Source organism: Trachurus trachurus (genome assembly GCF_905171665.1).
Source record: "Trachurus trachurus genome assembly, chromosome: 21".
In the NCBI taxonomy this organism is placed as follows: Eukaryota; Metazoa; Chordata; class Actinopteri; order Carangiformes; family Carangidae; genus Trachurus; species Trachurus trachurus.
Window position 1 is genome coordinate 23,950,489 of NC_139899.1, and position 23,108 is coordinate 23,973,596.

Genomic DNA, 23,108 nt, shown 5'->3' on the forward strand with positions numbered 1-23,108 from the left:
AACAGCACTGGCTATTGCTGCATGTGTGTGTGTGTGTGTGTGTCTCTGAGTGACAACAAATATTGAAAATTCCCCACACATGCCCTTAAAAAAAACACATCCCCTTTCCTGTCTCTGCACATTTTCTTTTGTATCGACTCCCACTTACAACTGTGTTAATTATAGTTAAAGGGAAAAACCTAAAGAGGATTCATATTATTATTATTATTATTCATTCATTTCTATACAAATTAAGTCAAGCAGCTGTGTCCCTAAGGTGGATACTGGAGCATTAAAGTTGAACTGACTGTGTCATCAAGTGACTCCTCTAGTTTAAAGTGTGGTTTATTTATAGTGCAGCATCACCCTGAGGAGTCAGTGCATGAATAAAAACATCAGAGTCACACCACAGACACGCACACATAATTCATAGAATATAAATTAAATTAATGGTGATAACAGGCAACTTAAATACAGTTAAAGAGGATCTATATTTGATCATGTCAGAGACCGGCTTCTCTTTTAGACAAAGTTGATTCAGTTGCGTCTTTTTTTTTTTTTTCCATTTTCCATTAATTTCTGATTTATTATTGATAGAAAATGCCACTAAAATGTCACCGTCTCTGCATGCAGCTGCAAAAACTGTACAAAAAAAACACATCTGTACTTTGTCATGTCTGTCATCATCAGACATACACAACTACGGTGTCATATGTGCGTCACAGGTAGAAAAACAGGCGAGATGCTGCATCATCGCTGGTGATCAACTCACTGTCCGTCTCGCAGGCTGCTGTTCCGTCGTTGGGACAGAAACGCGTCTCCACCTTCCTGCGTCCGATCTGCAGCTCGTGGGGATCGGACAGATGCGCCCGGCACATGTAGCGCATCCTCTGCTCCTGACGAGCTCCGCCCTGAGTCACGTTGACGGGCATCCAGGGCGTCCACGGCGTGTTCCTCTTCACCTCCGGACACGCCTCCAGGTTACACGCTTTGTATTCCTGCATTAAAAAAAAAGAAAGAAAAGGGGGCAGTGAGTGAGTGGGTTCCTCTGCCAATCTGTCTGCGACACGTTCAATCTTATCAGTTTCATCCCCCAGCTCTCTGACTCTTGCTAATATGGCAGACAAAGCTATCTCCTGCCCAGTGTCTGTTTGCACTGTCTGCACGTTGATACTGAAATATTGACAATGAAATTAAAATGAAAACTGAGTTGCAGGTGGCCCTCAGAGACCGTCAATCATGGCATGGTGACGAAGTTTAATATTATGCATTTTCCACATTTAAAAAAAGTAAAATGTGACATTTTGTTTTGACATTCAGGATTTCATTGACATTTAGCAGAGATTTTCTGTAAACAACAGTCTAAATGTGGACGTACTGTCACTGTACTGTACTTACTCCAGCTGAGCCATTCAAGGTCAGAGGGAGAAAATTGAAAATGTGTCAGTATTTATCTCTGTCATCATCACCCACTCACCTCTACAATGATTTTGGCCTCACTCCATTAAAGTGCCATTGTTCAGCCTCCAACACAAGGAATTTAATATTTTTCTACAACAGTAGCTACAGCAGAATTTACTGTATTTTGTCCTTTTACAAATGTCAGCTTTTGAAAAGGAAACAAATGCGTTTGATCGTCAACCTCAGCAGATGATGCTTCATCTGTTTGTAATATTAATGTTGCATGATTTGCGCGTGTGTATTTTCCTACCAGTGCACATCCTGGGCAGCTGTTGCCGTTCTCACACGTGCGGACCCGGGAGTGGACGCCGCCGCCGCACTCGGTGCTGCACTTGGTCCAGGATCCCCACGGCGACCAGAAGATGGGCTGAGGACAGGGCTTTCCTTCATTACAGAACCTGTTGCAGAGTTAGGGAGAGCAGCAGCGGATGAATAGAAGTCTGACTGAGTCGAAATGATAAATAAAACCTTATCAGTCCTGTGAATCATTTGTGCAACAGTTTTTGGAAGACGCCTGATATCCTGCTGATGGTGGTGGTGACAGCTGAGAAAACACTTAAAAAGGCTTATTTTGGCTCCGTTGTGTTGTTAATATTAAACCTGTTGGATGAGAGACTGACTATGACAAGCCACAAAAAGACATAAACACAACGCAGTTCTTGTATCTGCTGAGTAAAGACAGGATGAATCTAATCTCCACTGCATCATATCATAAAACTCATAACAAGACGTTGGCTTTTATCAGTTCCCCCCTAATGTTTGCCTGCTTTTATTTCCACAGGTGCTCTCAGCAGGAGATGATATAACAATAACAATAAGATGATGATGTCATTGTTTGCACTTTTATTGTTTCGTCCGTCCTCTCTCACCTCTCGTCTCTGCTCGGCCCCACGCACACGCGGCCTCCGTGTCGGGGCGAAGGGTTGTTGCAGGAACGCTGCCGCAGCTCGAAGCCCGTGCCGCAGGTTGTGCTGCACTGTCCCCATGACGACCAGGGCGTCCAGCCTCCGTTCCTTTGGCAACAGACATATGGAAAAATATAAATGACCTATTTTGCAATGGCTCAAAAAAAAAGAAAGAAAGAAAAAAAAAAACCCAGCCAGATTATTCAACCAGTGCTTTTAGTGTTCCTCTTCATCAGGCTGTTTTCCAACTGAAAAAAAAGTGCATTTTAGTTTTGTCTAATTATTGGTCTGATTCCGAGCTTCTGGAAACAGAAATGCAAACACACACCGTGAGCACATTTGACTGGGAAACATTCATTCAATTTGCTTAAGTGCTTTGTTCCTGGGTAGCACTCCTCATGATTTAATTGCCACTTTCTGCAAAAGCACAATTCAATTTCGACACCAAGGATTAAATCTGGCGCAGCGATCCGGTGGGATGAAAGTGCCTAATCTTTTCCTCTCTGCTCTGCTCTCTTTAACACTGATTGGCCAATTCCCCTGCACACAAAGGTGGTGAGAGGTGTCACAAAGAGGATGTCACCTACGTTTTCCAACAAGATTCACCCTCATGATCTGTCTCTATGTTTGATCAGAGCCACAGGTGGGATGCGTCAAAATCAGTCAGGACAGAGCTGCTACAGTACGCCAGCAGAGATTAAAGGTCACATGTTGTAGAAGGTAAGATTCTCATGTCCTCTTTGATTATAGATCAGGTCCTGGTTCTGGATTAACACTGACAAGGTGTCAAAGCCTCAGTCCACAGAGAAATACATGCATTCAGCCTGTATTCACAAACTGAATCTTAAAATGAGCTGTAAGAACTTCTGTGACTTTGTGATGTCACAAAAAAGCAACCACCACGAGCCTGCCCACCTGGACCCACAGATCCAACTTTGCAGGATTTGGTTTCACCTGGTTTTACCTGAAATTTAACAGCCAGCCAATCAGAAGACAGCTTTTGATCCTCCTCTCTTCTGATTGGCTGTCTGACACTGACCAGTTGTTACTAGAGCTCCAGAGAGAAGCTTAGAGAGGAGATATAAAGCTGCACTGAGATGGTCTTTGGTTCTTAAAACTGCAAATACAGTATATCTTCTTATGAATCAATATTTCAAATAACACATTAGAAAAGTGTAAACTCAGCCAAAAATACATTACAGCATCACACCATCCTCACCAGACCAGATCTTATTATTCATCAGTACATTAACTGTCATATATTATATCTGAGCTGATGCTGCAGATCCAACATCAGTTTGATTTTTTGGCACAGGCTGTTTGCACATCTGTAAAAGTACCTTTCAAACATGGAGAGGCGCTCTACATAAGGCAAAAATGACTCCATTAGAGAAAGCGCTAAATCACAATAAGGAGGAAAGGAGCATCAAATGAAGTGGAATGAAATTAAATTAAATACAAATCGCCAAAAACCAACAGAGCAGGAATAGGAGTCTGAGTACATTTGCGCTGCAGTTATCAGATGCCAAAATTTAATAAAGGAAAAGTGCAGAGAGGAGAAATTAATAAATTTGCATAGTAGCTAAAAGCAGCTTCACTGTGTTTTGGTTTCGCACTCAGGACAGTACAGACCGACTGTGTCCTCAAGATCTGAAGGACCTACAGGGTTTTATATCCTGAATCAGAAGTGGATTTTAGCCAGAGGCTGCTGAGTAATTTAAAAACTAGCAACAGCTCTTTAAAGTCTGTTCTCTCACTAACTAGGAGCCGGTGTGAAAGTCTGGCGTTTCTGAACAAGATGTGGTTTTTCTATATTGTCGTTATAAAAAGTCAGGACACGAGGCGGTGGCAGCCGATTCACCCTGTCAGCGATGAAGGCATGAGTGACTTCTTCTTCTCCTCCTCCTTATTCTAATTCCTGTCTGGACATAATCCTTTTAGTTCTCCATTTCTGTTTTACATGATAAAAGACAGATTTAGATGCTGTCGTGATGTGAGATCTGAGTCAATTACAAGAACCAGAGATGTCTGACTTTCTCTTCTCTCTTACTTCTGCCGAGGAATAGAAATGAGTTTTTCTTCCTTGTTAACAAAAAGAGTGATTTCTTATTCTTTTTGAAAAAAACATCTCCAGTAAAACAAAAACTGATACTGTCTGTCACACTGTGGTCTTTACCGACTCCTTTGGTTAATAATAACCTGTATAAATAGAATACGTGTTAATATATTGTCTCAAATATGCATAATAATGAAAGGTTAAGATGACATTCATCATTATAAAGTGATATAAAACTCAATGTTCTTCCCTACCTGGAGCAGTTGGCCACTTCGATGGTTGGACCCTCACAGTTTCTGCCTCCACATCGAGGGTTGGGGCTGTCGCACGACCTGGAGCGACACAAACAGGAGCTCACGCCGTCCACACCGTCGTCATTGTTGCAGGGTTGCCATGGTGCCCAAGGTCCGAAGCCCCCATTGGTGGTCTGGTTCCGCAACTGGAAATCAAACATCGGTTGTATATTGATAAAAAAAACACACAAAAAAACACAAAAAAAAACAATACGACACATCTCCCAAAGGGTTTGATGATGATGATATATTGCAGTATAATGGGATACTATTAACAATGTGATATAGTTGTTGGAGTATATACTGTATGTAACCATTATCTGCGTTGTGTTGTGTGTGTAACACTCTCAGCTCTCAGCGCTCTCAGCGTTTGACCAGACTTTTATTGCCTGTAACAACACGGAAACCCACTGGTCAGTCACATTCAAGCACAGCAGTCTCTCTCGACGCAGCATGGGGCTCAATCCTCGCGTACTGGCGCTGTGATAACGTCACAGAGAGGCCATGCCAACCAGTGAACGTCTGCGATACATATACAGTATAACGCTAAATATGATTGGCTGTCACTGTGGCAAGTGGAAGCAACAGCCAAACTCTGCTATATTATGGTCTATTTTTAGGGAAACTTTCATACAGTAGTATAAATAAAACACAGTGTTATACTGTTTGTATGTATAAACAATTTGATGCATTCAGACTCTTGAATTTCACAGTTTCTATAACCTCATAAAATGCTGCAATATTTTAGTGTATTGATATTTTCGGCCTGTGTGGTGTACTGTATATTGTATTAGCAGCTTCAGAGTGCAGGGCTTTTCCTTCACACAGGGACACAGAGAGTTTTACACAGGAATACATTTACTGCAATTCACTTCACTTCAGTCAAATTCAGTCCAGTTTATCTAATTCATCTAATCTAATTCATCTCTGCTCAGTTCAATCCACTTTCTTTTCTCTTTCTGCTTCTACATCCAGCTCTGTCTTGTGCAACACACTGAATGATAGGTGATTAGTCATGGATGAAACCCGGCCGCTATGACACGTGAAAGATGACACCAGGACGACTCCCCTCATGAGGTCAGATGATGATGTCGCAGTGACGTCAGCCACCATCGCGGTTCTTACCGGACAAACGGTGATGTTCTGCTTCCACTGGCTCATGTTGGAGCTGTCCTCCAGCGTGGTGCATCTGCGCTGCCTAAAGTCCCAGCCACAGTAGGGGTCCCTCGCCTCCAAGCACAGCCTGCAGCAGGGGAGCAGAGAGGGGGGAGGAAGAGTTCATTGTTATAGCAAAGAGTTTAATAGTGACATAAAGATAAAGTGCACATTAATAAACATTACTGTAAATGCAACAAGAAGTATTTTTACATCTGTATTCCCTGGACAGATGTAACATTAACAGCCTGAAATAGGAACCAGAATTGAATAAAACGAAAAAAAGTAAATATTTTTGAAGAGCAGCTTTACACCCATGAAAAAATATAGATCAGATCAGAAAATACAGTGAATTCAAATGCAGAGCACAACGGAGCTGGGTTTGTTTATACAGATACTCTGACTTTGAGACTTTTTTCTTTCTTCTTTTTGCACTTGCAGAGAGTTTATTTCTGATTTTACATGTGTTGGGCTGAACGTGATGTTGCCTTGATGTTGACTTCAAGGACTTTGGCGAACAAATCAACATCATAGATTAAAAAAGAAAAAGAAAAGATGTAGACACCAAATTCACAAAGTTTTCAGCACAGAAGCTTAAAAAACTTCTTTTGCAGTGAACAAAGTAAACTTGGACCTTAAAATTAGGCACTAAAACTACAACAGTGAAATTATATAAGAGAAGCATTTCACTGAATAAAGGTGTTGTGTTTGAAGACTCTTGCTGAAACAACACTATAGATGCCTCATCACGCAAACAGAGATTAAATATTTGTGAGCTCCAGCAGTAAAACAGAAGCATAATGACAGCTAATTAAATCTAAAGCTGTTAATGATGAGGCTGAGCCAGCAGAGCTGATCTTGATGCCGTAGGAATGCAGGATAAAAGGCATCTGAATAACTCTCAAAGACTCCCCTTCACTTTCTGCCTCCCGTCCTTCCTCTCCTTCATGTCCCCCTCTTTTGTCCCTCTTTCCTCCCTCTCTCTCCCTCTCCACTCCCTTCCTCACGCCTCCCTCCGCTCTCTCTCCATTCAGCTGAAAGGAGAGATTCTTGTTGTTGCTGTATTTTTTTTTTTTTCTTCTTTTGCTGGCACAGATGCACTTTGTGGTTTATTTGAAGAGCCCTGCAGTGTTTTAGCCTGGAGGTTTGAAGAATCTCTAAGTGTTGATACAGCTCTCTGTGCCAGGTCTGGGGGCCGCTCCGTGGTGAACTCGAGGTCGGCTCCGATCCAGCAGACCTAACTGCTTAGCCAGCACATCGGAGGTGACCCCACAGAGAGTGGGCGAGCGAGCAGGGAGGGCGAATAGAAAGAAGGAGAGAGAGAGAGAGGCTGTGGTCTTTGGTGATCTGCGGCAGAGCCAGGAGAGGACGACTTCCTCCTGTACGACTCCCGGTGACATACTGTATTCACCACTAACCTTCTTGCGTGTCATTTTAATTAAGTGACACTATTACAGCAACGCTATAGGTGCAATCTCCAATACAGATGAAACAATAATCATAATGAGGTTGCCCACAAATTCACAGTTCAGTGAACCTAATGGCCCATTTGAAAGGACGGCACGGGGAGGAGGAGGAGGAGGAGGAGCGTGTTGCCATTTTGGCTCAAGGTCGCCCATATTGTATCTGTGATAGCTTTGATGTGCGGCTTTGCATCGTCATCATGGCTGGAGAATTCTCATTTGGCTTTCTGATTGCAAACACACTCACCTCCAACACACACACACACACACACACACACACACACACACACACACACACACACACACACACCATTACAGAGATCAGCTAAGCGGAACAATTAATAAGTGCGTCTTCCAAGGATGGAATAAATAATGTTATATGAAAGGGAGAGATGGGAGAGATTTGAAGCCTAATTAGCTGTGGATAAAGTGTGCCGCGAGCCGGTGGGGGAGCGGGGGGCTTCTGACCTGAGGGGAAAGATACATTTAGTCTTGGATTCACCCTGTTTGCATTAAGTCGGAGGAAGAGTCTGAAAGAGGGATGACTGCAGCTGAACCGAGCCGCCGCCGCTGCTCTGAGCTCTTAAGACCAGAAAAAATGTTATCAGCCTGAAAGAAATGCTGACAAATTGATAACAGCGCAGATGCGGATGACGGGGGTGGGGGGGTCAGTGGCTAGAGGAAAACTATATTCACACAGCTGCAGGCAGATGTGTGCGGTGTGCTGACAAGAATGCACACACACACACATTCATGCAAGCTATTCCAAATCCACACACGTACTGTACATGCTCCAAAAGTTGCATGTTTTTCTTGGTTTGGGAAAGTCCCATTAGTTCCAGTTATGGGAACTCATTTTACTGCAACACTACAGTACAAGTACAGTATTATTCCTTTTACAACATGACAGTAGACCAGGTGCATCATGGTCCATGGTCTTCATAGTTTGGTTGGAGCTCAGTAATGCTCCCTGCCTGCAGACTGGTAACAGTAGATTAAGTCCCTATGGTGTTAGAAACGAGCCGTTTAATTAAATTCAAGTGTAACGTCCATATGTTTGGCCATGTTTTGCAATTTTAATGGAAGTAGCAGCAGGAAACTTGTAATTAGATTTAAACAAACTGCATCGTTTTCCTCCGTTAATTTCTTCAAAAGATGTATGTTGCACGCCGAGCTTGTATAATGCAGAGTCAGGACACAGCACAGATTTGCAGTCTCCGTGTTTTGTCCAATCATTTCCTTCACCAGGGGCCATTTAATAAAGCAGAATTTAGTATAACAGTGAAAAATAAAAGGGGTAGGGAGGGTGGGGAGGGGATGGGGGCGTAGTGAGGCGTTCATCTCTCGCTCTGACCTTTCTGCAGCTGCATTAAACAACCGCCAAATATTCTGGATACCCTCCCATCCTCCTGACCGCTCAGTTTTTAAAAACAGGACCCCCTGTAAAAGTCAATTAGAAGCAGTGAGTGTGGAGCGGTGGGGGCCGTGTGATGGGAATAGAAAGGCTAATTTCTCTAACAGGCAGTGCACTGGGATGTCAGCCGGGACAGTCTGGCTGAGTCTGCAGATACACTGGCATCTGAGGCATCTCTGCTGGATGAGACTGTGTGTGTGTGTGTGTTTTGTGGATGCTTGTGTACACTGGAAAGGCGTGTCTGTCTTTGCACCCTGCGTTGTTGTGCATGGAGCATCTCTTTGACGAGTCCGCAGGGCGCCAGCTGATATTTAATTCAGCAGCGTGCGCGCCCAGTGGCACACTATATCAAAACAGAGAAGCCATGGAAACATGTCCTGTTAAATGTTAAACAGACTGAGCGGCGAAACCCACCAGCCCATATAACAATATGTCTGGACGGCGGCGACGGCGACGACTGGCATCGGAAGATAAATCTGCCCCGACTCTCTCGGAGGGGGTGTAATTGACGTTTTAAATCGTTTGCGAATGCTGTAAAAACCAGTGTCTCTTTTTATTAGGGGCCCTTTTAACAACTAGACATAAAAACAATAGTTTGCCTCGTCTGCAATGGCAGGCCGTCAGTGTGTAATTGCAAAATATGATCACCAGAACTGATAAATTATGGATCGGAATCATTATTAGCTGTAGCGCTGACACTCAGGGAATACGTTAGTCAAGGCTGTCTGGAGGCTCTGACTCAGTTAAACATACGTCTGCATACGCCTCCTGCCTCCCTCCATCTCTCCACACAAGGACAGGCCTTTTTTTTTAATATATTTTTTTTCATTTTTTTTATTCCCAGGCGCTCTCAGGAGACCGCCGCTGACAGGCTCTTGCTCCTCATCCTCTCGCCAGGGGAGAGCGCCTGTCTTTCCCCCACAGAGCCGAGCTGAGCCGGGGCCATTTAGGAAGTCTGCTCATGATGAATCAGAAACGCACAGGACTCCTGCTAGCATCCGGCGCTAATACATCCAATTAGGCCCAGTCGGAGCCAGGCTGAAGACTGATGGTTGCCGGGTCCAAAAGAAAAAGTGAGATGGCTGTCTGCCCAAAAACGCCGGCTGTCCTCCATGTACAATTTCAGCCCCTGGTGGATAAAAAGGAGCTGCATCATCACAGAGAAACAATGGGGAGGCAGAGAGGAAGTCTACGGGACGCAGAGAGAGAGAGAGAGAGAAAGAGGACGAGAAAATATAAATATACCAGGAGGCTAGGTGAGAGATGGCAGAGAGAGGAAAGAGATAAAAAAGAGAGAGAGAGAGTGCAGAGATGTGGGGATAAAACAAAACAAGAAGTTGAGTATTGGATGTGAATCCTATAAATCCATCCATCCATTATCTATACTGGCTCATCCCTTTCCTGTCCTGTCCTTGGGGGGTAGGGGAGCGAGGTGGGCAAGCAGGACGCCACTCGATCACTCACAGGGCTGACGTCTATAGACTGAACACTGAGCTACAGGTGAGTCAGAGATCCACAGGTTGACACAAGATGTCCAGACGGTGTGAGTCCTGTGTCAAACGTCACTGCCTCATCCTTCAACAACACTTCAGGTCACTCAAAAGGCACTCACACACAAATACACAACATGAACTATCTATTTATTCCAAAGTGAACATCGTTTTACACCTGTGTATGTAATGAATATTGATCATCCTGGCTGCTACTGTACATTGGCTACTACCTACTGTTTATTGTATTGTCTTAACTGTGGTTTACATGTGTGTGAATTCTTCTTCAGTGAGAATAAATGCCCTCAATTTCAATTTCAACTTCAACATTTGTACACAGCGACACCATGGCAGCAGCAGCAGCAACAGCAGCAGCAGCAGCAGCAGCAGCAGAGTTTAACATCCGCAGCCTGATCTCAACCTGAAGGCAGTAGAAGATGTGAATGTTTGACTGACTGTATCTGACACTCAGACAGCAGGTGGACAGGTGTTGTCTTACCGACTTTGCAGACTTTATATTTAACCATCTACCTGCCCCACACACACCACAGTATCTGAGTCAGAACTACTACAACTATCAATTTTGATTATTAACGTTATATAGATGCATTTTTTTTTACTCCAGCAGCTAAAAAACTGACATTTTATTATTTCTCTGGATGAGACTCACTGCTCCTTTGGTCTGGTTGAATTTTATCGCATGAGCACAAGATACAAACTTTTAAAAAACCCTGAATCCTCTGGGTCTGTTGGGAAGCTCCACGGAGATGTTTTACAGTAAGAGAGTGGTACAACTTTGTCTTAAAAACTACACATCATCCAGACACCTGGCAAATGTTTCACTTTGTCATTTCAACAAATCAATATCGGCTAAAAAAAATTGAACGTAACCTGGATGTTTCATACAGAAAGGATTACTGGGTTCAATAAGACACTCATTATCCCCTGAGCTCAGAAAAACCAGGTCCTCTGCTGGATCCAAAGTGTAACCGGCTACCAAAGCCACTCACTTGTTTTTTTTTTTCTTATTTCCTTTTGATTTTTACACTTTTCTCCGCGGAAAAAGGAAGCAGAGCCATTTGACTTTGTCAGCATCAGGGAATTTGAAAGGTGCTGAGCTGGAGGTTAAGACATAGTGCCGGTCCAAATCAAGGCTGAGCGAAAGAGAAGGGCGAGTTAGCAATATAGACAGAAATGGCGTTGGAGAGAGAGAGAGAGAATGAGACAGAGAGCAAAATGATTACACTGAGCCGCAGCCAGAACAAAGCCTGTAATAAAAGTAACAGCATTCTGGAGCAGTAATAAATACATCCGCTGTGTGAACACCATCTCTCTCTTTCTCCCTCAGTCCTTGGCTGCTGGAGTGTTCCTCTGATTGGTCATACAGGCTTAACAGCAGTGAGCTCCAGAGGCCTGCTGACAGGCTGGCAGCCACAGCCCACATTAAATTGGGTTTGCAGGGGACAGGGCCTGTGAGTGAGCAGCCCACAGACACACACTGAGACAAACAGGGACGTTCACAACACTGCATTGTGGGGGTGGGGGGTCGTCCTGCAGGGACATAAGAGAAAAGCTGCATTGCAACGTGTCACATACTCTGGTTTTAACAAGAGGAGCTGGTGGTCAGTGGTTTTCCTCCATGGCCACTTAGTGGTTTTCTCGATGTTTTGGGCTCCGGCTGCAGGCGGAGCGAGCAGCCTCGGCCTCGTGGCGGCTGCCAGGTCACCGTTAATCACATGCAACCGTACACACACACACATACACACACATATACAGATGCTGCAAACAGAGCCAAAGCCCCTGAAGCAGGAATGTAACTATCACCGACAGGACAATCGCACCTCGTGTAATAAAATGTAATGTGTTTGTAAGCAGATGTTAGAGCGGCGCGAGGTTTCGCTGCAGGAGCAGAGCCGCTACAAAAAGCCTGATTTGTTCCAATTCATTCTATTCAACATTATCCTCATCATTTATTCAGCGTTTCCGCCTTTGCCTGCTTCCAGTGGTTATTTATATTTCCATATTCCTTCTTCTCCTGCTCTTTCTTCTCCTGTGCGCTTTATTTATTTATTTTTTTGTCCTCAGTTGCAAAAAAACAGTCCATGTAACAACTCTTTTTGACACCTTCAGTTTTGATGAATGAAAACCAGTCCACATCTGAAAGGCAGTGCCTTTTACTACCAGAGTTGGATTTGTGCTGCTGCTCAGAGTCAGACTTGTAGTTTCATCCTGTATTTGGCAGCGAGGACTACATCTCTTTCTTCAGTGAAAGGGAGAAGCAAAAAAAAAAAGGAAAAGAAGGCCCTGATGGATGCAACGTCGCTGCTAAGCTAGCACGCTGCTGCAGCCAAAATAAATCACTTCAATATCAGAGTAAGATAGAGAGATAGGGTCTGGATGGAGGACAGAGTGGTGCTGTTAGCCAGAGGTGCCAATTGGCCCGGTCAAACATAATTACCATAAATAGAGGGCAAACACACACACACACACATACACACACTGGCATGTGCACACACACACACACACAAAGATACGCACTAGTGCACAAGCTGCAGCGGCATTTGTCTGCGAGCTATCACTAAAAGGCTACAAATCACTGGCTGTTGAAAAGGTTTAGCAGTGAAACAGCTGAAGTAAATGATGATGTAAATGTTATTCTACCCTCAGGGTGGCGGAGCGCACCACAGTCGCCAATATGGATCAATAACAAAAGGAAAACTAAATGTTAAAAGCACTTAAGTGTAATTGACTTCCCCGGCTACAGATTTCTTTTTAAGTCGGTGTTCGAATGTTTCAACAGTTGCAGACGTTCATACATGAAGCGTTTGTGTACTACAACCACTGCACAGTCCATCCATTATCCCATTACCAGCTGGGTGTTTTACAACACAGCCTCTAAGTTATGACTTGTCCATAAATCACGTCCCACCTTCCCCTCTGTTGCCGTGACGCCCACCACAGCTCTGAATCTACTGCCACTCATCATCACCGTGCATGTGTGTGTGTAAAGCTGCACCTGAGCACATTCAGCCTCTTATCAGTGTGTGAACGGTTGCGTTACGCGGCCGTAACCTGAATGTGACGACCACACACAACGAAAAGAGAGACAGATGAAGGAGAGAAAAGGCTCTTTCAGGCAGCGGCACAATGACTTGGGAGGAGGGAAGTGTGTTGAGACAGCAGGTGGGTCTGAGCGGTGGACACCCAGAGAGACAGACACAGAGAAAGAGAGAGAGAGAGGACAAAAGAAAAAGAAAGAAAAAAACAGAGTTTGGTGGGAACTATGGTGCAGAAAGAAGCAGCAACTCTCTGAAACTGCTGTAGTTCACCTGCGAACAGAAGCGTGCTGCATTATTCAGCTCTGTGAGGATCTTTTCGGTGCAAATTTAATGAATTGTGTTAAAAATTGAGTGAACTTGAGTGTGATCATGTTGGTGGCTGTGATACTAGATAGTTGTTGTTGTTTTTTCAGCTGTTTACGAGCCTGATTCAACAAGTCTATAATCTAGTTCTGCTCAGTTATAGTAATACTGCTCCCAATGGGGCCGATGGGTTTAGGAGCTGTGTAACGAAATTTCCGCAGGGGGATTGAGGGAGCTGCCGTCTGAGCGTCTCGTGGACCATTAATCCACAGAGTGTTACCTCCCGCTGCGTTTCCCTCCGCCATCAGCAGACGAAACATTTTACGCACAGGTGGGAACGAATTCCCTCCAACTTTCCAACACCCTCGCTCGGCTCCAAGTGCAGCGTCGTCCTCCGTTCACAGCTCAAATCTATCCCAGTGTGAATCCGTGCCATGGAAAGTTTTTCACTGTCGACAACACACTCAGAAGTAAAAAAGACTGATATTACACTAGTGTATCAGTGTTGCACTGAGAGCGAAGTTGGCAGCTGAAACCGCTTTTTAAACTTCCTTGCAAATGCTCTCGTAACAGAAGTCTCCTTCTATTATGAGACTCTTTGCATGTGGCTGCGTGTTAGCAGAGCACACACAACTCCTAAACCCCTGCAGTTGTGGGGATTTCCAGATTTCAATCATTTGTAAATGAACTATTTTAAGGTTTTTGGACTGTTGGTTAGACAGAACAAAAAGCTCTTTGCCTTTAGGTTCTTGGGGAAACTGTGATGCTCATACCTCACTAATCGACACATGAACTTCAGATCCAGTCATATTCACATGCACTAATTAACTACCTGCCCCTTTAATCCCCCTGAATCAACGTCATCCATCTGCCCTTCTTTTTTTTTTTTTTTTCCCCTCCGACGACTCTGCTGCTTCCAGACAGATCTCTGCAGACGAGCTCAGGTGTCACGCAGGCAGACAGGTTGACATCTGTCGTACTCTGCGGCTCAGTCGCAGTCTCGCCTTCGGCTGCCGTGCGTTTTCAGAGATTGTAAGAGTGAGCGGGAGCGCGGAGGTGAGCAGAATATCGCAAACTGAATTAAGGCCCATTCTACCTCACCCTCCTCCTCCTCTCCTCTCTCTCTCTCTCTCTCTCTGGTGCCCTTGGAGCTCACTCTTATCGTCTCACCCCACTGTGTCTTAAATAGGACTCTGCTCTTCTCTCTCTATCTGTGTTTCTCTTGGTTTCTCTCTCTCTCTCTCTCTCTTCCTGTTCTTTTCTCTGCCTCCCGCTCTCTCATCTCGCATATTTCACCCACATCTTATTAAATGCAATGGTTTCCCTGCCTGATGTGTGTATGTGTGTGTGTATATGTGTGTGTGCGTCTTCTCCCATGTGTCTAGGAGTTTGGATTTAGTAGAAATAGCGAGCTGACTCATCAGGCAGCTCGCATATGAGAACTCGTCCAAGCACCAACCCACACACACACACACAAATCACAGCAAGTAGAATGACCTCCATATATACACACACACACACACATACACTCACAGGGCATCAAGCCATTTGTATGCTAAGATGAAGTTGACTTTGAAGAAGTGAGGTGGCCGGCTGAGGATCCTGATTGAGAGCGCTGCTGCTGATGAGATGCAGAAGGTTGGACAAACAGCCAGCGAGCCTTTCTCCCCCCTCCTCACCCTTGAGACGGGAGATTTTCACATGAATAACAGTGAAACTGGAGAAGGTAACAAAAAAAATAAAAATACAAAACAAACAAAACAAACAAAACAAAAAAAACAAACTCTCCCTCTCCCACTGAGTCCTTGTCGCTCACACACCAACATACCTTCACAGAAACTTCTCTGGCAGAGCACAATGTAGCTTCACACACACCTTTTGTTCATCCCCTGATTCAGACACAAACAAAAGCCGGAGCCGTGCTTTTCTCTCTCTCTCTCTATTATGCAGAACTTCATTACTGGAAAAAACCCAGCACAACAAATTAATTTCCCCCTAGCGAGCAGATGCCGCCCCAGTCATTTGTCTGCCTCCATAAGGACTTCAATGATTATACGCGAGGTCTTGCAGACATTAATCCTAGTTGAGGACAGATAATTACCTTTAGTGGAGGAGCGACCAGGTTAAAATGAATCCACTGGCAAAACACATGAGGGGAACAATGAGATATAGACTGAGTGTAGTCAGGCTTTCTGTGGTCCAGTGTGAAGAAGATCACAAGGGAATGGAGCTGAGGGAAAAGTTGAAGAGAGCCAACGAGTTGCCTTAAAACCTTTAAGAACCTCCACCCTACCCTGGCCTGCACAGCTGCTTCCCTCTCACCCCTCCCCAGTGATTAACACCAGCAGCTCACACCGCTCCTGTCCCATTACCACACTCCCCCCTGCATGGACTTTGACACAGCATCTCTGTGGACGAGCTGCGGTTCGCCTATCGCCCTCAGGTCGGAGTCGATGACCCCATTATCTGTCTGCTTCTACCAGCCCCTTTCTCACCTGCTGGACAAATCAGGCGGCAGCTCAGTGAGAGTCGTGTTCTTTCACTTTCCCTGGTTCTTTCAACATGATCCATCCTGCTGCTGATGCTGAGGAAGAGGAGGAGCTGCACCAGGACTGTGTTATATATTATTTCCAGGGTGGTGGAAGGAGATGTGAGTCTATCTTCTGGACAACGTACTGGATTATTGAAAACGCAGCAGAGGCTGGAGAGTGCAGACTCAACTTCTCGTGGAAGTTTACGTCTTTTAATGTGTGCTGCTGCAGGATGGTGCAGATCTCTTCCCGGTCTCTTGTGGCGAGTGCAATATGTTTTTTTTTTTTGCTGCTGTCTGCTTGGGCAGCAGCATCAGAGCCCAGAGACACCAACACACTGAACAGACAGGTAAGTCTGACTCTGTTGAGGGCTCCAGTGAAAATCCCCAGCACAGTGTTGTTGGTGGAGAGAAGGATGCTGCTGTCATGGAGAACATCTTGCATCCCCTCAACCACCTGCTGGTCAAACAGCAAAGCCATTTTACGTAGTGCGAGATTTCTCCAGCACAACTGTGACAAAGAAACAGGAAGTTATTCCTGACAACTGCTGTCAGCTGTTAGCGATTCTCCTGTGTGTGTCAGAGGAGTGGACTGAAAAGTGTTTCCTTATAATGGGACAGACTCCTCAACTGGACATGTGGCACTTGTATCAGACCTGTACGTATATATATATATCCAGGCTCATGTGTCTTATAGTACATAGAGTATATTCAGCACACTGTACAACAACTATGTTATGAGATGGAGTTGTTTTCCAGGCAAATGCAGAGACTGCTTGCCCAAAAACTGCCCCAGACGGGAACGCGCATCAGCGGTTTTGCATGAATTTACCTCGAAAACGACTCTGTCTCGTAACTTTCCGTTATTATCTCATAGTGTGGTGAATGTGCAGGTCACAACTTGTCCACCAGAGCGTTTTGGAGTTGTTGGATTGTGTATTTGATGAGTTTGATGAGGGAAACCAAGAAATCCCATGAGCTCTGAGCAGGTCACGGCTCTGCTCCGCCATTCTAAAAATAGCTTGCACCGACAATTAAAGGTAACGAACCTACTGCTAAGACTATAGGGATTATGGCAATGGGCCAATTTGCCAAAATGTTGAACTATCCTTTGCTGCCAATCTATTTTATTTTGTGGTTTATGTGAAGTAAGTGTGGCAAGACTGTCCATTTGGGATTAATAACATCCATCCATCCACCTCTTTGTATGGAAGCATCTCATCTTCAGCTGAAATCTGCAGGTGAAGTCTGCCGATTTCATTTTTGGACTTGGTAACATATCCTATAAATCAATGTATGATCGATTTGGATAAAACATTTTCCACCTGGCATGTGGAGATGTTGATGCGTTGGACTCACGTCTCTGTTTTGTAGGTGGAGCACCTCTCCAGCGGGATCTTCAGGACTCGGTCGTTGAGGCCGACGAAGAGCGACCTGTCGCTGTGCAGGATCTGCAGGCTCAGGATTGGTTCTCGCACCCCCGGTGGGAGGAGCTCCATCTCCTCCAGGTAGCAGCCCTGCAGGTTCTTGTTGGGCGTAGCCAACGCCTTCAGGATGGTGCCATACTCTGAAGGATGACAACAACCCAGTGAGAGAACGTTTCTATAGAATATATTTGAGTTGTGTTAATATAATTTATAAAACGGAAAGGTGAAATCTGGCCATCTGATTGGTTGTTAACCGTGGTATAATGAGCATATACCACGGCTACTATTCTAAAGCCTTATCACAGCGTAGGCTATCACTCCGCGTCAGGCACGTATGACTGGTATGAATGGTTGTTGTCATGTATCCATGACAACGGACTGTTGCATTCGCCCCGTCTGGGGCAGTTGATGTTTTCACGATGTTAAAAAACGGACTAAAGTAGTTGAATTCACATGTTTAAGGTTAACTTTCACCTCCGGGGAGGTTTAATAATGGTAGAGGGGATTAAGCAGTGACTTTCACCTGAAAAAAAAAGACGAGGAAAAGACGAGATGCAGCTAACTTGGAGCTAACGCCCGGAGAGGTGGGACTATTTTTTTTCACAGTGGGGCTTTTTTATTGGATAATATGTATTTCTGGTTGAATAAAACTACATGAAATTGATTGCGTATTCCTCTTTCATATTGTCATTATTGGTAACCGTTTTATAAAAGCAATATATCACTCCAGTCCAGTGCTTAAGTATAAGTTTTGTTCCTTGTCTTCTTCTCCTACTTACCTGTGCTGATGTAAATGACATGGTAGAGTGTGTCCATGCCCTGAACAATGTCCACAACCAGGTTGGAGAAGCGAACGTCGTCCTGCATGACCAGCGGATCGACAGACTCTGGCTGCACCACGTCGTTCATCAGGTAGAGTCTCTGGGCGTCCTGCAGGCTGCGCTCCGTCAAACCCTCATTGGGACCCTCGTCTTCTATCGTCCCACACTGAGAAAGTGGTGTGAGCAACAGAGAGGTCAGATGTGACGAGAAAGTGAAAATGTGGGAATACACCTGGTGGAGAAACTAAATCAAAAAGCACCACGTCTGTCTGGATTGTTTCAATTCTTCTTACTTCTATTCTCAATAATTGCAGCCTTCTCGAAAACTACGTGATGATTGTGATGTGACCATAGCAACAACAACAGTGCAATTTAATGAGACTGCAGGAGAATAAATATGAAATGACAGCCTTCTGAAAAGCTTTGTTTGGGTTGCACGGCTTAGCTGTGAATTGCAGCTTCTGCTGTTTCTTTGTGGCTTGAAATGAGAGATTGATTTGTTGGTGGATACCACTTTTAGTTGCTGCTCGGAGCCACAACAGTGATTTTTGCAAATATACGAGGTGTCTGATATCTATATTATTAGTGTATTGTCTTTTTTTCCAGGTTCGACTCCTCTCTGTGAAATAATGGCCTGTCGCTTTAGAGTCGTGATGCAGAGTTGTTAGTGATTTTTGGAGCTTTTTGAAGCAGCTTTTCGATAAACATGTCTGAATTTATTACCTTTGGCTCTAAATTACAGTGTTTTTTAAAAATGGTGTAAAAAAACAGAGCATTTAAAGATCTTGTTGTTAGCTAATTAAACCATAATGACCACTAAAATTAACTTTAATAATTTACTCTTTAAATAATTCTTAAAAATGCTTCTGAAATGGATCATATGTATAAGAACATGTAATTTGTAAAACTGTATGTATTTTTAAAAAAAAATCAAATTCCTGTAGGGACTGGAGGACCGTTTGTTGTCAGAGTTTAAGACTTTATTTGTTGAGAAAACCTTTTGCTGATCTGATTGGTCTCACTAACCTGGAAGTTGTGGATGGGGTTGGGCGTAGGTAACCAGGTGGAGCGAGGGTTTTCCTGGGAGCGGAAAGGCCCGTTGAAGGCCTGGGTGATGGCGCTCAGGTTGAAGGCACACACTGCAGATGCTGCAATGCTGTTGCTTTATAGAGCAACGGATGGACGGAGAGGAGGGAAGACGGAGAGGGGAGGAATGATGATGATGGTGATGGTGATGGAGAGATGAGAGGACAAGGGAGAGGGAGTAGAAATAAAAAAATATTACTTGAGCAATAGTTTTCATATCATATCAGTTTACATGTTGTGTAGTAAATGTGAAGCCGTATCAGAAATCAACAGCCTCCAGCTGTGTAATGAAGCCGTTCTGCAGCGTGTCCCATCCTCTTAATGGAAGTCCTATCGTTTCTACCTGCACCGAGCAGACGCTCTGTTGCAGCCTCTGCTGTGGCTGCAGGCTAAGCTACGGTATCAGCGCTGCACAGTGAATGGGGACAATATTAAGCCGAGGATATAGGAGGCAGTGGCACAGATTATGTCCAAACACACACACATACTGTACACACATACACACACAGAGTTGCCTCACAGGTGTTACATACAAGCGTAAAAACCAGGCTAAACTGGCAGAGAGAGTAAAGTTATTATCGTGACGCTCTTTGGCCATAATGTGCTGCAAGGTAATGAGTTTCCTAACTGCCTGCAACTGCTGGATGTGTGTTTCCCCCCCTTCCCTTCCCATACACCAGACACTACACTCAGAGTTGGTTTTTATAATACCTACTGTGTAGACATGGCTGGTGAGGTGCTAATAAACATAGAGCATCAGTTAGAAGACAGTGAGTGATACTATTACAGAGAGAAAGAAACAACAAAAGCCACAGAGAGAGAGAGAGAAAGGCAGAGGCTGAAAAGACCAAAGGAGGAACTTCACGGTGCTTCCAGAGCTGCTTCGGTACCTTGGGTGAAGTATAAATCAGTGATGGGCTGCTGGCTGAAAAAGCTGAGGCAGAAAAAGGCTCAGTAAAATGTGTCCCTGGGTCTGGTAAATGGTTTTTAGTGAGATCTCTATATGTGGTTCCCAGAGCCTTAGGTTGCTTTTTTTTTTTGCTTTTGCTTTTTCCACTCGCTTGATTTTCATTTCCTCACTGATCTTGAAGATAGAAAAACCACACCTGCTGCTGCTGCTGCTGGATCAGGTTTGAAAAACAAGAAGGAGAACATATTCTCTGATCACGAGGGGAAGATCTGAAGTTTATGAAACATGTACAGCATAGATGTCCATACTTCACATTTGTGAGGAGAATCTCAGATCAAAATGTCCAGTTACTAATTAATTTGAGCTTCAATGAAAGTCAAAGAAGAGTAACGTTTTAAAATTTCAACCTATTGATTCAAGCAGTTTGTGTATGATCTCTGGTTATTCTGGTTCTGGCTGACACAAACTTCATTAGCTGGATGCTGATTTAAAGGGATAGTTCAACATTTTGGCAAATTGTTCCATTGCCATAATCCCTAGTCCACGAAAATTGTTTGAGTTGTTGGTTTGTGTATTTGATGAGGGAAACCAAGAAATCCCATTAGCCTCCGTAGCATAGCTCTGAGCAGCTGAACTATCCCTTTAAGTCTTCAGAACTGTACCAACCATGAGACTCTTCCTTTTCAGGATAAAAAACAAGTCTCATGAAATAATTCTCTGACAAAAATACCTCACAGAACAGGTGGGTGGAGACTAACCTGTATCTCTAACATAGGAGATTTTTATTTATTTATCCTAAGCCTTACCCCTTCTGCGAGTGCACAAACCTCTTTTTTTTTTTTTTACCTCAACGATGTTTCTCAGCCTGCATGAGAAAAGTTTGCTTTGAGTTTAAGCAGCACTTTCTCACATACACAGTTCAGGATTGCGAGGAAACTAATGTGCTCTATCATTACCGCACGCACGGTGGCAAAGGACTGTGCAGCTCCAAATTAGCTCCGGCTAAACAATAGGGGGGGAAGCCAAATAGGTGGCTGGTGGAGGACAAACAGCCTCCAGACTTTGTTTGTTTGTTGTTGTTTTTTCTTTTCTTTTTTTTTTTGGTCGTCAGCGGTGCTGGTGGAGACGAAAATGAGAGAGACGGAGTGTGTGAAGTAGAGTGAGTGCTGTGGTGAGTCGGCAATAACCAAAACCCCAACTGGAGGAAACCACAGGCAAATGAGCTGCAATAACTGAGCAGCAGCCGCAACAGATTTCTCACCGTCCCACACACATACACACACACACACACACACACACACACACACACACACACACACACACACACACACACACACACACACACACACACATAACAGGAAGTTAAACTGTGGGTTTGTGGTTGCGAAGAAGCCAAACTGTGCCACAGAAAGCTTTGACAGTGTCCAGATTATTTAAGGTGCCTAGCCTGCATCGAGTGTGGGTTGCTGCTGCACAGAAGAAACAGAGTGAACGAGAGCAGAGCACTGAAAGGAATAAAGTCAATCGCACTAATGGATGCAACCCATATGTTCCGAGTCTGCTTTAAAGCCTGTGAAAGTGACTGAAAGCTGTTTGACATCTGCTATGCTGTTTGCTGTTGCTGCTGGGCTGCTCTCCGAGGCCCCAGCGCCACCACGATCACTTTCATTACGACTGAAGCTACTTCTTCTTCCAGTGATTGATCTCGTCCTAAAAGCCTGATCCTGTCGCTGGCTGTCCTCTCAGATGTCTTGATTTGGGCGTCTTGTTTTACAGAATCGGTCCCCAAGTCCAAACCTCTCTGTCGCTCACTCCTCTTCCTTGTCTGTGCTGTGAACTCATTTGTTCAGACCCTCTTCTTTTCTTTTTAAAATTTTTTATTAGATCTTTATGTCCCATGTTGCTTTTGGATTTCTCAGTACATGCGGTCGCCGTGCACGCCGCATGTCGCCGCAAGAGAGGGGAATGACAGAGAAAGAGGAATCAGCAGGAACCTCAGGAGGAGGCTCGGTCTCTGTTCTGCTTCTTGTTTTCTCGCTCCTTAATTCTCTCTGATGGATACACTCGTTTTCTTCCTCCCTGTTTCTTTCTTTCTCACCGCAGAGATCAATGGGTACAGAGGTGTCCCTACAATATCCTATACCTTCTCCAAACAGCCTGCGGTGAAAAGTCACCTTGTGCATACAAGTTGTTTTGGAGTTGTTGGATTGTGTATTTAGTGGAAATACCACGCACTCCTCCGCCGATCTCAAAACAGCTTGCACCGACAATTAAAGGTAATGCCAAAATGTTGAAATATCCCTTTAAACTACTTTGATCATCTGGCTGTCCCAAGACAAATCAGAATCAGAAATACCACCCAGGTATCGAGCCTTTGGCTGCACCGTGATGGACAAGCTCCTCAGACTGGAGGAGATTATTGATGCTGCTGCTGCTTATTGTCAGCAAATCATCTGAGAAGAGCCAAACCAGCCATGAACTGATCTTACAAACAAGAACTGTGAGTGTATATAAACGCACCCTGATATCTCAAGACTCTGAAAAAGGCCACGGAGCTCTGAAAAGTATTAAAGGGATAGTTCAACATTTTGGCAAATTGGCCCATTGCCATAATCTCTATAGTGTTAGGAGTAGGTTCGTTACTTTTAATTGTCGGTGCAAACTATTTTTAGAGCGGCGGAGCAGAGCCGTGAGCTGCTCAGAGCTACGCTACAGAGGCTCATGGGATTTCTTGGTTTCCCTCATCAAACTCATTA

General features: G+C 44.4%; 1 protein-coding gene across 1 annotated transcript in view; it reads right to left on the bottom strand.

Moving 5' to 3' along the window:
* The window catches only part of sema5ba (sema domain, seven thrombospondin repeats (type 1 and type 1-like), transmembrane domain (TM) and short cytoplasmic domain, (semaphorin) 5Ba), a 106,577-nt gene that overhangs the window by 17,028 nt on the left and 66,441 nt on the right, over positions 1-23,108 (bottom strand). The window contains exons 8-15 of the mRNA XM_083997373.1: positions 19,383-19,518; positions 18,315-18,522; positions 17,468-17,675; positions 5,820-5,937; positions 4,656-4,840; positions 2,310-2,453; positions 1,691-1,838; positions 752-977 (exon numbers count right to left, since the gene is read on the bottom strand). Coding sequence (XP_083853499.1) covers positions 752-977; positions 1,691-1,838; positions 2,310-2,453; positions 4,656-4,840; positions 5,820-5,937; positions 17,468-17,675; positions 18,315-18,522; positions 19,383-19,518 — 1,373 coding nt within the window. The remainder of the gene's footprint in view (positions 1-751; positions 978-1,690; positions 1,839-2,309; positions 2,454-4,655; positions 4,841-5,819; positions 5,938-17,467; positions 17,676-18,314; positions 18,523-19,382; positions 19,519-23,108) is intronic.